The sequence below is a fragment of the Girardinichthys multiradiatus genome, chromosome 9 (genome assembly GCF_021462225.1).
Source record: "Girardinichthys multiradiatus isolate DD_20200921_A chromosome 9, DD_fGirMul_XY1, whole genome shotgun sequence".
NCBI lineage: Eukaryota > Metazoa > Chordata > Actinopteri > Cyprinodontiformes > Goodeidae > Girardinichthys > Girardinichthys multiradiatus.
The window spans coordinates 27339321-27354447 of NC_061802.1; the positions used below are offsets into that span (position 1 = coordinate 27339321).

A 15127-nucleotide genomic window follows, 5' to 3' on the forward strand; every position below is an offset into this window, starting at 1 on the left:
GTCTTTATGAGGATATCATCATGGAAAACTCTTTACCTGTAAAACTAAACCTGAATCAGTTTCTTTAAGAAGAACCAGTTATGTAGTCATGTAGTCAGAAATGATTGCCATTATTTTTTTATTTGATGGTATTTTGTTTTTATGTTCTGTTGGGTCTGAATGTTTTATACAATTTGTATTTCTATTTTAAACTTTGAATACAGAAATATTGTTTGTTTTTTTTAGGTAACCAAAAGACCAATTATGGAAAAACATTGCAAATGACGTAGTGTTATTATGGACTCGTGTTTTCTTTCCCAATATTGCGTTGAGTTTGCTTTGCTACGAGGCCATTTATGCTGACTTGCAAAAAAGACAGTTGTGTAGCTCAAAGTTCACACCCGGGTTGAGTGTCCTCAGTTACAGTAGTCTGTGGAGCTGTCAGTCATAAAAATAAAATGCATGTCAAATTTGTTGCTTCTGAAAACTTACCTCAAGGCTGTGAAAGACAGTGGAGCTTAAAGGGTTACAGGATTGTCATTCATATAGCAACTGAGGTTCTTTGTATTTTCTGTAATCTGTTGCAGTGTATGTTGAGGGAAGTGGAGCTAGGCTGACTTCACCCAGTATGGGATTCCTCAGCTGTTAGCTGTGTTCGATAAAGATTAATTCAATCCTATTTTCTGCTCTGAAAAGCTTTTTCCTAATATTATTCGGTCTGAGTCAGATTCTTCCCCCTTTTCCCTCTCTCTCTCTCTCTCACCATGTGTGAGAGTGTCTCCTTCCATAAGAAACACTAAGCACCTTATCCATTTTGGGACTAACAAAAGCAGCAGGAAGAGAAAGTTGTGGTAATGTGTTGTAATTCTCTCTCACAGATTCATTATCTTTGTTTGGGAACTGCCAGAGTAAACTCCGCTCACACTTTTCATTTGCTGGTTTATACACCGTGTGACAGTTCGAATGTGTCTGTTGGTATGTCCATGTGGAAGAAAGTGTTAGAAACAAGGTGTTGACTTGGAGGACGGTTTAAGTTTGAATCATCTGCAGGTGTGTTCATTATCTTTTTGCTTATATCTGTGTTGATGAAATTAGGAGTCGGTGTGCCACTGTTTCACTTGCTGAAATTTGTAGAATAAGTAGAGGGTACGGAAATGTCTGAGTGATTGTTTAATCAACCTAATTAAATAAAGTTTTAACAGGTCACATCAGATTTTCCCTGTAATTTATCGTTTTCTCCTTAAATTAGTCTACATCCAAGCATTTGCTTTAGCTTAAACACAAAGTTAACTTTGCCATAACATAATGTTCCTACTATTAAACAAATATTTAAATTATGATGTTAAACATTAATGTTTGTCTTGGTAGAAATTATTTTTATGTCATATGAAATAGTCTGAACATGTTTATTGCCATTTTATTTCGACTTTAATAGAGGCTCTTTAATGAATGAATGACAGCTGATAAATATTTATTAGATAATTTTGCACTTAGGGTATAATAAAATATGTTTAGAGAAGAATACTTTGGTTATTCAATGATTTCACCTCTTGTATACCACTCAAGTGACAACAATATATACTTACCATCGTAAACATAGTGTAATAAGCCAGTGAATCAGTTTTTATTACGATAGTGTAATCTCAGTCTAAAATCTTTAGAAAACCTCAACCTTTAATGAGTTCATTTATTAAGTAGGTTAAAAAAAAATCCCTATCTCAAGTCAGGAAATGTTTTTTCTTGTAGAAAATCATTGTTGCTAAAATTAGTTGTGACCCATAAAATAAATATAACATAAGCATTTTTCTGAATGTAGCTTTCAGTTTTTAAATGTGTCAGGAAACATTAACTCTGTAAGTCCCCTGGTGTATATACATGCCCAGTGTTAGGTATGGTTGAGGATGTGTAATGGTAGGGATTTGTCAAGTTTTTCATGGGTGTAACCCAGGGACTCAACCCTGGTGCTTAAATCACACATTTTCCTTACAAAAGTAGCACCATTTCATGGGAAATAAACAGGCGTTCCACTGGTATAAAATGTATTGCCAAAGAACATTATTACAACGAAGAAATCACTGACCAAAAACAAACTTCTTTACTTTATCTGTCAGTCAATTAGTTTATCTATCCACTTAGCGGTTTGTCTATCTAACCTAATTTACTTTTCAACCCCACCCTTTAAAATCATGTACAATCCCTTCATTTAAATGCATATCGACTAGAATATCTTCACTTTTATCAAACACCAATTTGTAAAGGCAACACCTGCTCAACTTTTGTTCAGTATCAGCTTCTTATTACTGGTAACGACGCGCCTTTCCTCTCACTCATTCCTGCAGCTTCACAGTGCTTTAAACAGTGAGTTAAATAGCGAAGGAAAAATGCTGGGCTTTGTCCCGCCCATCGGACGCTCAGCGTCTCTGGGGATCTATGGGGCAGTGGGCTGGCCTCGGCTGGCCCGGACACTCAGCTTCTACATGATGTCTGAGGCTGAATCACTTTTTGATTGACAGCGAAATGAGTGAATCAGCGATCTTGAAATTGAGCTTCCCCTCCTTGAAAGACCAGCATCCGCCACTGGTGTACACTGACCTCTGCTGCTACGTGGGCACTGGTCTAAGCCTCCATACCTCTTTCACCCCTTGAGAGTGACACTGGTGTCCATTCCCATATAGTTAATGACCCATTTAAGATGGATGTTATTGGAAATTTAATTTTTATGTTTAGGAATATATGGATAGAGTCTTGCAAAAGTATTCATACCCCTTGATGTTTTTCATATTTCTAATTTTACAACCACAATTTGTGAAGCATTTTTTTCAAATTGTATGTAATAGACTGGCACATATTTTCAACAAGAAAGAAAATGAGACTTGGTTTTGAAACCTAATCTAGAGACCGGTTGAGGCTGGTGGGTTCAGACTGCCGTACAGTGTTAGATTTATAGTCTTACCTACTCACATCACTCATCTAGTGATTGTTGGGGTGTGTGTCTGATTTATTCTCCCTCATGTGGAGAGCTGTGGAGGAGCTGCAGAGATCTGCAGCTCCTCCCTGCTGCTTTTCAGATTAATTCTTCCTTTGTCAGGCTGATCAGTTTAGGTGGACAGTCATGTCTTGGTAGGTTTACAGTTGTGCCATGCTATTTCTTTTTTTAGCAGATGGACTGAACAGTCCTCTGTTGGATGTCCAAAGCTTGGGATTTTGTTTTATAATGTAACCCTGCTATGAACCTCTGCACAGCTTTATCCCTGACCTGTCTGTTGTGTTCACTGGTGTCCATGGTGCTGCTGCTTGCTCAGTAATGTTCTCTAACAAAACTCTTAGGCCTTCACAGGGCAGCTATATGTTGTGGTTAAAAAATTTTAATTACCAAACAAGATATTGATGATCGTCGCTCAAACGGCTATATTAATCTTACAAGATGAGAACAGCATACAAGGCAAACATTCTGGTGTGTGTCCAACGTGCGTTCTAACTGGGCAGGGTGCAAAGCCCTCTTACAGCAGACACCAAAACTCCCTACATTCTTCAGGTTAGATCAGATGGGCTTTGTTGTACAACTTTCACAGGAACATTGAGTGAGAATAACAGGACGTTCAACCATAACAGACGTTCAACCTTCTCTGTGTTTCTCCATAAAGCCTGACTGAACAGACTAAGCTGAGTACATGTGCAGCTGCACGAACATAAATCAGACCTGCAGCTGGTGGAAGAGGGAGTGAATACTTTCATCACATCACATATGATGGAGTAAAGCTACTTACTTAATTTTCCATAACAATGCTGAGATTAAATGACTAACAGATGGATTCCATTTACTGACGAGGTGACTTCTGAAGGCAATAGTTGGTTGCAATAGATTTTATTTTGTGGCATCAGAAAAAAGGCGTCCAAATACAAAAATAAAATATTAAAACATGACCCATTTCCCTCCCTCTTCTTAATTATCTGCTACTATGTGTTGGTATATCCCACAAAATTCAAGTAAAATGGATTTAAGTTTGTGGTTGTTGAGAGGAGACTGTCCAAGGAGGTGTATATGCTGTTTAGTGGATCCATTTCCCTATGTATTGTAAATCTCACTTTTTGAATAAGAGCATCTGCTGAGTACTAAAACAAGTATTTAGCAGCTTTATCAAAGGATTTCCCAATACGATGCAGAGTTGTCTTCATGTAGAAAAGAATCCAGGTGTGCTGAACATCTCTTTGCTCTCCCTTTTCAAATGGTCAAAGCGGTGCTTTAATTTTAATGACATCTATAGTCGTAATGCTAGCACTGACTTTGACCCACCCATAGTGTGTCACACACGCTCTACCAACACTCTATATGCATAGGTACAAACCCTTCATCCTTTCCTTGGATGTGAAGATCTTTTTACCTAAGGGACTGGTATTTCAGGAGTTTTGAGGTGTTTATTATTTCAGTGCTCAGCAGTCAAGTATCTGTGTGCACGTGTGCAGTTGTGTGTATGCATGTGGGCTAGCCGCATGTTAAAGAGGGGGGTAAAACCCTTACACTTTCTCCAGACTCCTTAGCTGCAAGAGAGATCAGGTGTAAAATTGGACACTTTATCGAAACACAACCCCATATGTCCTGATGCTCAACACACAAACACAATAATGGAGGAATAGTCCTTACAAACCAAGACCTATCGGAACAGTTGTACCATTTACTTAACAGGGTATTTAGAGTGTGGTTTCTCATGCAGCCTTCCTCTTATCATCTTTCATAAGAGTTATTTTCAATGTCCTCAATTCTGCCAGAATAACCTGCGCTTTATAAATAAAACTACACATTAAGTCCATGTCTCACTTTTAAGCTGCTGCTCAACTGTTACTAATTTTATTCAGAGGGGAAAATCAATTTTGTACATGTGAGATAAATCAATATACTTTCTGCAAGACTAAAATGTGAGAATTGATGAAGCTACTGATAACTGTTTTGTGACATATATCTTTTTTCTTCCAGCAACAAAGACGTCTGGACTTGCTAACCATCACCAATTCTGGTAAGTTCCTGGGATTTTATTTCCGTGGCTTCACTGTCACCTGCAATTGACCCAACACAGCACCACCTTGACGCACAAATGAACATAATTTGCTATGATTCCAAAAGAAAGCTCAATATCGGTCAACGCTAGGAATCATTATAAATTGTTTTTTTCTGTTCGATAACTTGGTTTGATATTGATTTGAAATGATGCAACGTGCCAGCAAAACTGTGGGACCCTCTTTGAGGTGTTAAAAGGAAGAACATGCCGTTTTCTGGGTGCCTTGTTCACATATCTGCACAGTTCGACAGAGGAGTAAGAGCAGAGACAGCTTTGCTTCTGTTGTCAAAAGCCTTGCAGCAGGACCACTGCTGAGTTGATGCCTCCTGATCTGTTTTTTTGAGCCTGTTTTAAGGAAGGCTGTCTGTGGCTGTGATGCCGTAAATGTAAAAAGACCGCAGATTTTTAAAGTCACAATGCGCACAGCATGAATTTTTGTGCAGTCAGAAGAAACAATTGCATTGTTTTTCAATTATTTCTTTCCATCAATTCCTTTATGTGGGTTATTTGGGTTACATATTTAAAACACCGTGTTTAATGTAAAAATAAAATAAAATCTTCATTAAAATCTTTAGGTCAAACGGATAGACAACTCTTAATATTAAACTAGATAATTCAAAAAGATTTGAATTTCAACTTTAGAGAAATGTTTATTTGTTAGGCTCTGTCTGAATTGATAGATGTATAGCCTGTGTTAAAATTAACTTTCACTTTCATAACCTTCACAGTAAATTCAAAAACATAATGATCTGATTTAAGCTTACAAATCGCTTATTCCTCCCTCCAACTCCATATGCATTTTTACCTCTGTCACTAACCCATAAACCTGGAGTAGATTAAAAATATTTTGGCGATGATACTTATAAGTAAATATGGTATGGAAAAGAATTTGCCCCAACAAACAGTGTTTTGTTTACAGCGAGTAAATAATGGTTGAAAACCCGCTCCATTTTTGTAGAGGCACATGCACCCTCCTCAAATCTGTCCTCAAATATCTGCTCGGTTTTGTTGCACCTCTAAGGATTTTGTGGAACCTGCTTCTTTAAAGGCAAAATAAAAGTTGCTGTGTAGTTTATAGCCTTTCACCATCTTCCTGATCTCTACCATGTCAGCAGAACAAATACATTAAGTTGTAAGCAAAAGATGCTTCTAAATCCAGATGTGCATCTCTCATAACTCTAAAGTTCTTTGACAAACCTTCACAAATACCAAAGGTGTTGTTGATTTCTTGAAATGTCCCTGTCCTCATCTTGTTTTCTAAGCCGTACATAAATCATTACAGCTGTAATAGTGGTACAGATTCATTTTGAGTTATGATATGCTGACAGATATAAGCAACACATGTGGAGACATAAACCTTTGTGTGGACTAATTAAAATGTACACATTCTTTACTGTACTTACTACTAAATATTTTTAAAAATTATCATTTACTCTGTACTCTGTTAATGGATGTCATTAAGATTCAACACACAGGCTTTATATGAAAGCGTGTATTTTGGAAAGTTGCTTATACTGTGTTCCATGTGCTCAGAAACATCATGTAGTCGGGCATGCATATGGTGCTTTAAGTTTGACTGGAAGTGGGAACGTGTCACAAAGTAGCTGCTCAGTTAGAAATCATTGCCAGTCTCTAAGAGAGGCAGCTGTGTGAGCGAGGGATCCACTGAGATGGAGAGTGAGGAGGAATGGAGAGAAACAGATGGCAACGGGGAGGAAGATACCGAGACCCATATGTCTAAAGTATCTGGATGATCTAATATGCTTTGATTAGAATAATGCATATGTGAGGCTCATGGAGACCCAGTTAATTTAGCACGTTTACGTTGCAGCTGTTCCTCAGGTCCAGGGCAGAGGCAACACTCAGCTGTGACCTTGACTGTCTGACAGAGGGCAACCAGAGGAACTGAGATTTGGGAAAATATGAGATTGTAAGATGATCAAAACAATGTCATCTCCAATTGTGAAGTGAGAAGGAGAAAAAACAAAACACTTCCTTCTCTTAATGTGATGGATAAATAAACACGTTGTCTGATTAAGCAACTTTCTGTGAAATGCCAATGTAGCTTAAAGCTGATTTTAGCCACTTCAAAAAGGAATAGGTAGTCCTTTCGGCCTTTTCTGGCTGAGTAATTTCCAAGCTTTTGTCAGGTCACGGTAACAGTGTCTTTTCCTTGATACATTTTGTTTTAATTCTTATCTTAATATGGGACGATACGTATACAGCAGTTTCTTATTTTTTTCTCTTTTTTCTCTTATTTGTCTTTTATTGAGGTAAAGTCAGTTCCAAAATTTATACTTCTGAAAGATTTAGATTTTGGGTCATCTTTAAATTTTATCAACATGTTTCTTGTGGCTGAAGGTAATATTACACTTTTTGGAGTGGCTTTTAGATTACCGCTAAAAATAAATAATGAAAATACCAGTGGAAATGGACAAAGGGTTTTTCGGCAATAAGATTTATGTAATGCCAATAAAGATTTTTCCATTGGTTATTCAGAAAGACGTGCAATTGTTAAACTTAAAAACTATAGATATTTTCTTTATATGTTATCTTTTGAGAGATACCCCGTGAGAAACAAACTTCTTTGTTGAATGACAATAATTTGAAACCTAAAGATACCTGGGGTTTTACTAATTTGGGGCTTAACTGTATATTTACTATTTTGAGGTTGCTGTACTTTAGAAAGGTTGTGAGTGGTATCAGAAGTAGTTCTGATCAAAGCATTTTCCAGCTAAGGCGAATAAGAATCCGCTCCACACTTTAAAGGATCCTAAATCATTTTATATGAGTTGATGGATTTCGGATAACCTTCTATGAAGAGGCACTTTATACATGCCACAGGCTGAAAACTGGCAAGATAGGGCCACCATGTGCGGCTCGCCGTCTGTCAGTCTGAGGCCTGCTTTTTGGTTTTGTTTGTTGCTATTTTATGTTTTTATCATTTTTCATCAGACAGCCTCTCAGTTTTCAGCTGCTTTTACAGACTCTGATTTTCCTAACCTGAAGTGACATATGGATAGAGATGTTTATCTGCTATTGGATGATTTTACTTCTGTCTGTTAAAGTATTCTGGATGTTATTGCTCCTTTCAAGACCAAACACTGCATAGCATCCACAGAGCCGTGGCTCAATGACCAAGCTCTTGGTTGGACCAAGAGTGATGAATGACTGAAAGACAGAGGTTTGATAAATCAGACCTGTTGACAGGATGCAGCACTACTGTTGGGTCACTGGGCTCTTCTGGCTGTGTGTCTGTTAGGGATCTTGGGGTGATCCTCGACTTAGTTTTAAATTCAATAAACAGGTCAGTGCAGTAGTCCAGTCTAGCTTTTATCATATGAGGCTTATTAGTAAAATCAAGGATTACCTTCCTCATGATGCCCTTGAGAGGGTTATCCATGCTTTTATTACATCTAGACTGGAGACTAGACAAAACGACATGATCATATCACCTCAGTTTTGTAGTCCCTCCACTAGCTGCTTTTCTTTTATAATTGTTTTTAAGATTTTGCTTTTAGTTTCTAAATGTCAAAATGGCCTGGCCCTCTTTAATTTAATGAGCTTTTACATCCACACACCCCCAGTAGATCTCTAAGATCTCAAGACCAGAAGCTCCTAGATGTTCCCAGGACTCTGCTCAGGACCAGGGGAGACGGAGCTTTCTTAGCCACAGGGCCCAGGCTCTAGAACAGGCTTCCTCCCACAGTCCAAAGACATGCCTGTTAGGTTAATTGGTCACTCTAAAATTGCCCTCAGGTGTGTGAATGGTTATGTGTGTTGCCCTGCGATGGACTGGCGACCTGTCCAGGGTGTACCCCGCCTCTTGCCCATAGACTGCTGGAAATGAATCCCATGATTCATTGCGGGTCGAAGTAGATTGTTCAAACGGAAGTGGCAAAGGCCGGAGGACAGAAAAGCTGTGAATTAAATTTGGATATAGTGCGCATTCTGTGAAACAACTGAACTTTTACAATGTTTTTAGATGAGAATGTAGTTGTGTAAACCTAAAATATCTGATCAGTTTATCAAGAAATTGCTTAAATGCACCGATGTGTTCGTCCGCTGCCCCAGCAACTGCTCGCCTCGCCAGCTGTCAGCTGACCGGGTGGTTGAGGTGCGCTAAACCCTGAGAGAACAGCTGACTCCCGGCACATTGCTTTCAATCCCGCAGATATAATTCAGTCAGATGAAATCTAATATTAATGTTTGGTTTATTTATATTAATAATAACAATTATTATTATACTCAGCAAATAAACTGATTTAAACTTTGTTCCTAAAGTTAACATGTTAGTGTTTAAGTTGTTGAAAGCTTTACAAATAAATTAAACAAAATGTATTTGTCATCATTGTATTTTATCCAGTGTTAGATTTCTATATCTATGAAAACAAAAAATATTTTCAACATTTTAAATTGCTGAATAATGAACAAGATCATAAAACAATAACATTTTAAAACAAAACAGCATTATAAGCCATCAGCAATATGGAAAAGGGTAAATAAAAACCGTGTTTCACAGTAGAGACAGCGTTATTAACCTTCAGGCTCCATTTGTTCGCTTCACAGCTATGATTTACAACATGGTTGCTAGGCAACAGACGTTACGCTGAGATAAGGGCAAGAGAAACGCAGACCAACGTAACACTGGCGGCACACTATGCTACCCGGCATGTTTAGCTAATAGCTACAGGTAGCATAAGTGTTACTGTTTGACCATCATTTGTTTACATGACGCTTTTTATAGATGCTCATTTGACTTGATTGACATCCGCCAAGCTGCACTGCTCCAGCTCAACATGCCGTAAAGGAAGTTTAACCTGATGTGAAACATAAATCGATGAATCTGTGTTTGATTAATCTGTGGCTATCCTCAAGGACCTGGATGTGTGACACAAAAAAACTGAATTTTGGAACTGAAATTGAATTACAGACCTGAAAGTAAACGTAGTCAAAATTTATTTTTAATACAACGAAGTACATTTTAAAATTCAGTTTCAAACCATAAAATTAATTTTCAGTTCAGTGAATTTCATTTTCAAACCAATGCATATAATTTCAAATTACACAAATACAAATTCAGTCAGAGCAATTGAAATTCAGTTTCTGATGGCACAAGTTTCTTCCCATAGACTTACTTGCTTGACGCTTTACTTTATTTGAAATGCTTTGAAATGTTGGCATTGTGCCAGCATCATTCAGGTTTCAGTCTACCCCCTCGGCACAGGCTGAATATTTCTTTCTTAGAATCTCCTTCCTCTGATAGCTGTAGAGCTCTGTGTGTGCTGCATAAATGATTGCAGGTCATTTTTCAGCCTGTTGTTGTGCGGCCTTGAAGAGCAGTATATTATATCCGTAACTTGGCAGACATATTTTATTCTGACCTGATGCTATATTACTATTCGTAGCAGGTGAACAGACTTACAAACACACATTGCCTTAAGAAGAGTGACTCAGATAGGGAAACGTTTTCGTTCCTTCTCTTCCTTTTTTCTCATCATCTCCACACCTGTCGTGCTCTCTCTTGATGCTTGATTGGCTCACCAGCATTCTCGTTAGCTGCCGTTATTTATTAATGATCTTATTTAATCACATTGCTGTTGTTGTGTGTTAGTAGCGAAATGTTGGATTTTTCTCTCCATACACGATCCATTGTTACCTTTTCACCATCTGTTTTTCACTGCATGGGCAGCAGTTGGAATCACAGGGTGTGAACAAACTAATAGGCTCTAGTGGCTTTATAACTCACTGTGTCCGAGATTTGATGAGGATTCTACCTCGGCTGTTCTGTTGGTCTCTGTTTCTAATGGTTTTCATTAGCTACTCTAAAGAATGAGTCACCCTTTTATATAATCTTAATAGAAAACCGAAGTAAAACTAACACAAGGAAAAAAAATCACTAAAAAGCATGAGGTGACCAACTTCATGCGTGTGTGTGTATACTTATAGATATATAAATATACATAGATGTATATCTCTCTCTCTCTTTCTTTCTCTCTCTCTCTCTCTCTATATATATATATATATATATATATATGTGTGTGTGTGTGTGTGTATAATCTTTCTGACAAAAATGATGTAACTGAGTCAGGTTTTTGAGGTACTTTGTTTGCTATCACCTTTTTCATCTGCCCACACATTTTCTATAGGATTAAGATCAGGGCTTAATGATGGCCACTCTAAAATATTTGCTTTGTTAGCCATGAGCCACTTTGTAATCTATTTGGTGGTATGCATTGTAGTAATTATCTTCTTTAATATTTCAACATGTCGTTTCTTCCCCCTCTTTTTGAGATGTGTATCAGTCCCTTTGCAGCAAAACACAAACACATATTGATGCCCTCCCAGTATTTCACAGTGTCTTTAGGGCTTGCATGCTTCCTTCTGCATTCTGCATAGTTGGCAAACCTCCTCACTCTATGCTCCTAAACATTTGCAGTTTCTGTTGTTCTCAATTGCTTCCAATGTTTTATAATACCTCTTACAGTTGACTGTGGAATATTTAAATATGAGGAAATTTTATAACAAGGCTTATTGCAGAAGTTCCATCCTATTACGGTACCATGCTGGAATAAACTGAGCTCCTGAAAGCAACCTCTGTGTTCGGCAACACCTTAATTCAATGACTTAGGTGTGTTAGCAAATACATTTGGGAATATAGTTTATATGTTGCCAAAAAATGCATAATGTTTCTTTTTAAGAGTGGATAGTAAATTACATGGTTGTGTTTATCTTTTAATGAATAGCAGGTTGCACTAGTTGAAAAATCTGGAGGAGCATCAAAACTCTCTGTAAAGTGTTAATATTCTCCACACATGCCATAGGCCTAATGCATACAAACGCTGATAAAAAGCCAACAAAAAACACATTGCATTTCTACCCTCCCTCCTTCTCATTTCACACAAAGTTGCACACACACTCCCACACGCAGACCCACTCAAACCTCACTCGGCCCTCTTTAATTGGACTCTTGAGCAGCGCACGACTGCATCTGGCTCCTGTTGAACACAGCCTGACATTTCAGACTGCTGACCTTTCCAGCCTCGCCACAGCTAAATAATGATTAGTCCTGGCAACTGTTCCACCGCAGCACCATACATGTACACATAACACACGCTCACAGGTGCAAACTGCACAAAGCACAACAGCACCTGCACTAGAGCCTTTGTCTTTTCACAGTGAGAAAATGGGGTGCAGACATTGATTTGAGAGGTCATTGTCATTCTTTTGGTTTATCGATTAGATTGTCCTTTTCTATATCTGCTGTGAGCACCCAATAATGTGTTGTTCTAAATTAACTCTGCTTGCCTCTGTTTAGATTCTCCTTTCCCCTTTATTCACGCTTAGCATACAGTGGAGAAAAAAAAAGGTCAATCATATTCATGAAATCTGTGCCGATTGGAGAGGATGGTTGTGTCTTGAGTGTGTGTGTATGGGTTTGTGTGTACGCACTGGTCTTCTTACTTTTGGGTCTGAGCACAGAGGCGTGGAGCAAATGTGTCTAAAGCTATGAAGGAGCGCAGAGATAATAGGCAGTTCTCAGATCTCCTCTGACGTTTTTTCCTGTTTCTCATTCAGTCATTTTTTGCATTGCATTTCCTTTTCCATGCTGTTTCCATCAGATTGGAATAGAAATGTTCTTCATTAAAGCTTATCTCCTTACAGATGTTTTTCATGTTGAATTTGTCTCTTCTTCCAGAGAAGACCACTGTACACATCTCTGTTGTCAGAAGGCACATTCTGAACAATATCTGATCATGAGATAAACCACATAAATGTAGAGTTCATGTAGTTCCTTTCTGATTTTAACTTAAGTTATACCAACTTAATTAAACCATTACAGTTCTCACAATGAGAGCCTACATCTGCTGCATTATATAAATGTGCTAGTTGAAAAGCATGTCTTTTGATTGGTTGTTCCCTGGTGGTCTTCAAGGTTGTAAAAGGCTAAGGTGGAATGTCCAAAATGTCCAAGTGTTTCATGCTTGATTTGCCACAATATCACAACAGATCTTTGGACTAATCTGAGATTGTTACGCATTCAAAAGCTCGGAGTAACCTATTATTGCCATCTCTTGATGTCTTTATAAACTCTTAAGCATAAAGCTAAATATGAACAAAACCTTCAAAACTGCTACTGTGTAACCACAAAAGTTAAGTTAAGTTCCTCTTTTACCTAAGTAGCCAGTTTAGATTAAGTAAAAAATCAATCCAAACCATCCCATTCACATATGACAAAGTATTGGGCCCTTGTTGAATCATAAATTAAATAATTATGGGGAAGCAGAGTTGACTTTCCAGGCCTTACTACTGCCAGACATGTATCAGAATCAGAATCAGTATCAGCTTTATTGCCAAGTTCGTACATACAAACAAGGAATTTGACTCCGGTACACTTTGCTCTCTGGGTTTTCTTTTTTGGTTTTTTTATGCGTTGTAAGATATATTTATGCATATATCTTAATGTCCTTAAATATACAAATATACACATATACAGAGGTGCATTTGCAACATCTGTATGCAGTTGTTTGGTACTCTATTAAATGTTCATCGGAGAAACATCCTGGGGGAAGAAACTGTCTCTGTGGCGGCTGGTTTTAATAAACAGTGCTCTGTAGCGGTTGCCTGAAGGTAAAACTCTAAACAGTTTATGTGCAGGGTGTGTGGGGTCTGCAGAGATTTTTGCAGCTCTTTTTCTGACCCTAGACCTGTATAAGTCCTGGATGGAGGGAAGGTCAGCCCTGAATATACTCTCTGCAGACCTGATTATTCGTTGCAGTCTGGACCTGTCCTGTTTTGTGGATGAGCCAAACCACACTGAGATGGATGAAGACAGGACAGATTGAATGATGGCAGTGTAGAAGATGACCAGCAGCTCCTGTGGAAGGTTGTACTTCTGGAGTTGCCTCAGGAAGTACAGTCTCTGCTGGGCCTTCTTTTGAACAGTGTCTATGTGTGAAGACCATCTCAGGTTCTCAGAGATGGTGGTTCCTAGGAACCTGAAATGGTCCACAGCTGTTGTGTTGTTGAGGATGGTGACGGGGTGTATGGAGGTGGTATTCTCCAAAAGTCCAACACCATTTTCACAGTCTTGAGTGGGTTGAGTTCAAGGATCAAGAAATAATTTGAAATCCCAAATGGAACCCCTCTAACAACATTCAGTAGGCTAAAAGATCTAAAAAACATAACATTTTAGGCTTTAAGCATCTTCACTTTAAAAACTGTGGGGTTTTCTGCTTCAAATTTCAGTGAAAGCACAATCAGATTTTTTCAAGGCCACTGATTTACCTCTGTATTCTGTTACCTCAAAACCCACAATTAAAGGATCTGTTTAAAGCTGGGGACACACTATCTGACTTTCATAGTTGTCACAGATGATGGGAAGACTAGGTGTTCACACTAACAGAATGGTTTTTGTTTTATGACTGAAAGACTGAGGATCAGACACATAACTGATGGATCACAGACTATACGGTTTTTCAGAACAACTAAAACTAACTAAAACACATCAAACTGTCATGGAAACTCTGGTGAGGACGGCAGTTTGAAGGATCATGACATACCAGTAGGTGGTGCTACTTAGAGTTCAAATGGGAAAGAAATCATTGAGATGCAATTTAAAATGTTGAGTTTAATCCACAACTAAATACAATTTGGGTAGTGTTGACTGTATGTTTAGTTATAACGAGAGTTTGGAACATGTTTGTGAGGTTATGAGTTTGTTTGTGGATTTTGGAATGAATGTTGAAATTGCCTGTAATCTAAAAATGTTATCTCTATCTTAACAGACAGCAATATCATGTTTGGGTAGGTTCTCACAAATAAAAATTACTGAACATTTCTGAGAAATCTGTATATTTGGGAAATATTTCATGCAGAAATGGGAATTCATTAAATTAAATGGAAAACCCATCATCACCTCCAGCTTTGTCTAATTACTCCTCAATGAAGCTCTGCTCCACCAATCAGCGTCAAGTCTGCATTTTTCCCCGGCCAATCATCCTTCAAGGCTCCGCTTTAAAAGGTCTTCATCTATGGATCCATCCGTTCTGCAGCTGAACTTTGATCCTCCTCCACCCCATCTCCACCATTTG

The 15127-nt window shown here is 38.2% G+C and overlaps 1 protein-coding gene across 1 annotated transcript in view; it reads left to right on the top strand.

Moving 5' to 3' along the window:
• agbl4 (AGBL carboxypeptidase 4) overlaps positions 1-15127 on the top strand; it is a 479295-nt gene that overhangs the window by 312895 nt on the left and 151273 nt on the right. Inside the window, exon 6 of the mRNA XM_047374823.1 lies at positions 4952-4991. Within this exon, the coding sequence (XP_047230779.1) occupies positions 4952-4991 (40 nt within the window). The remainder of the gene's footprint in view (positions 1-4951; positions 4992-15127) is intronic.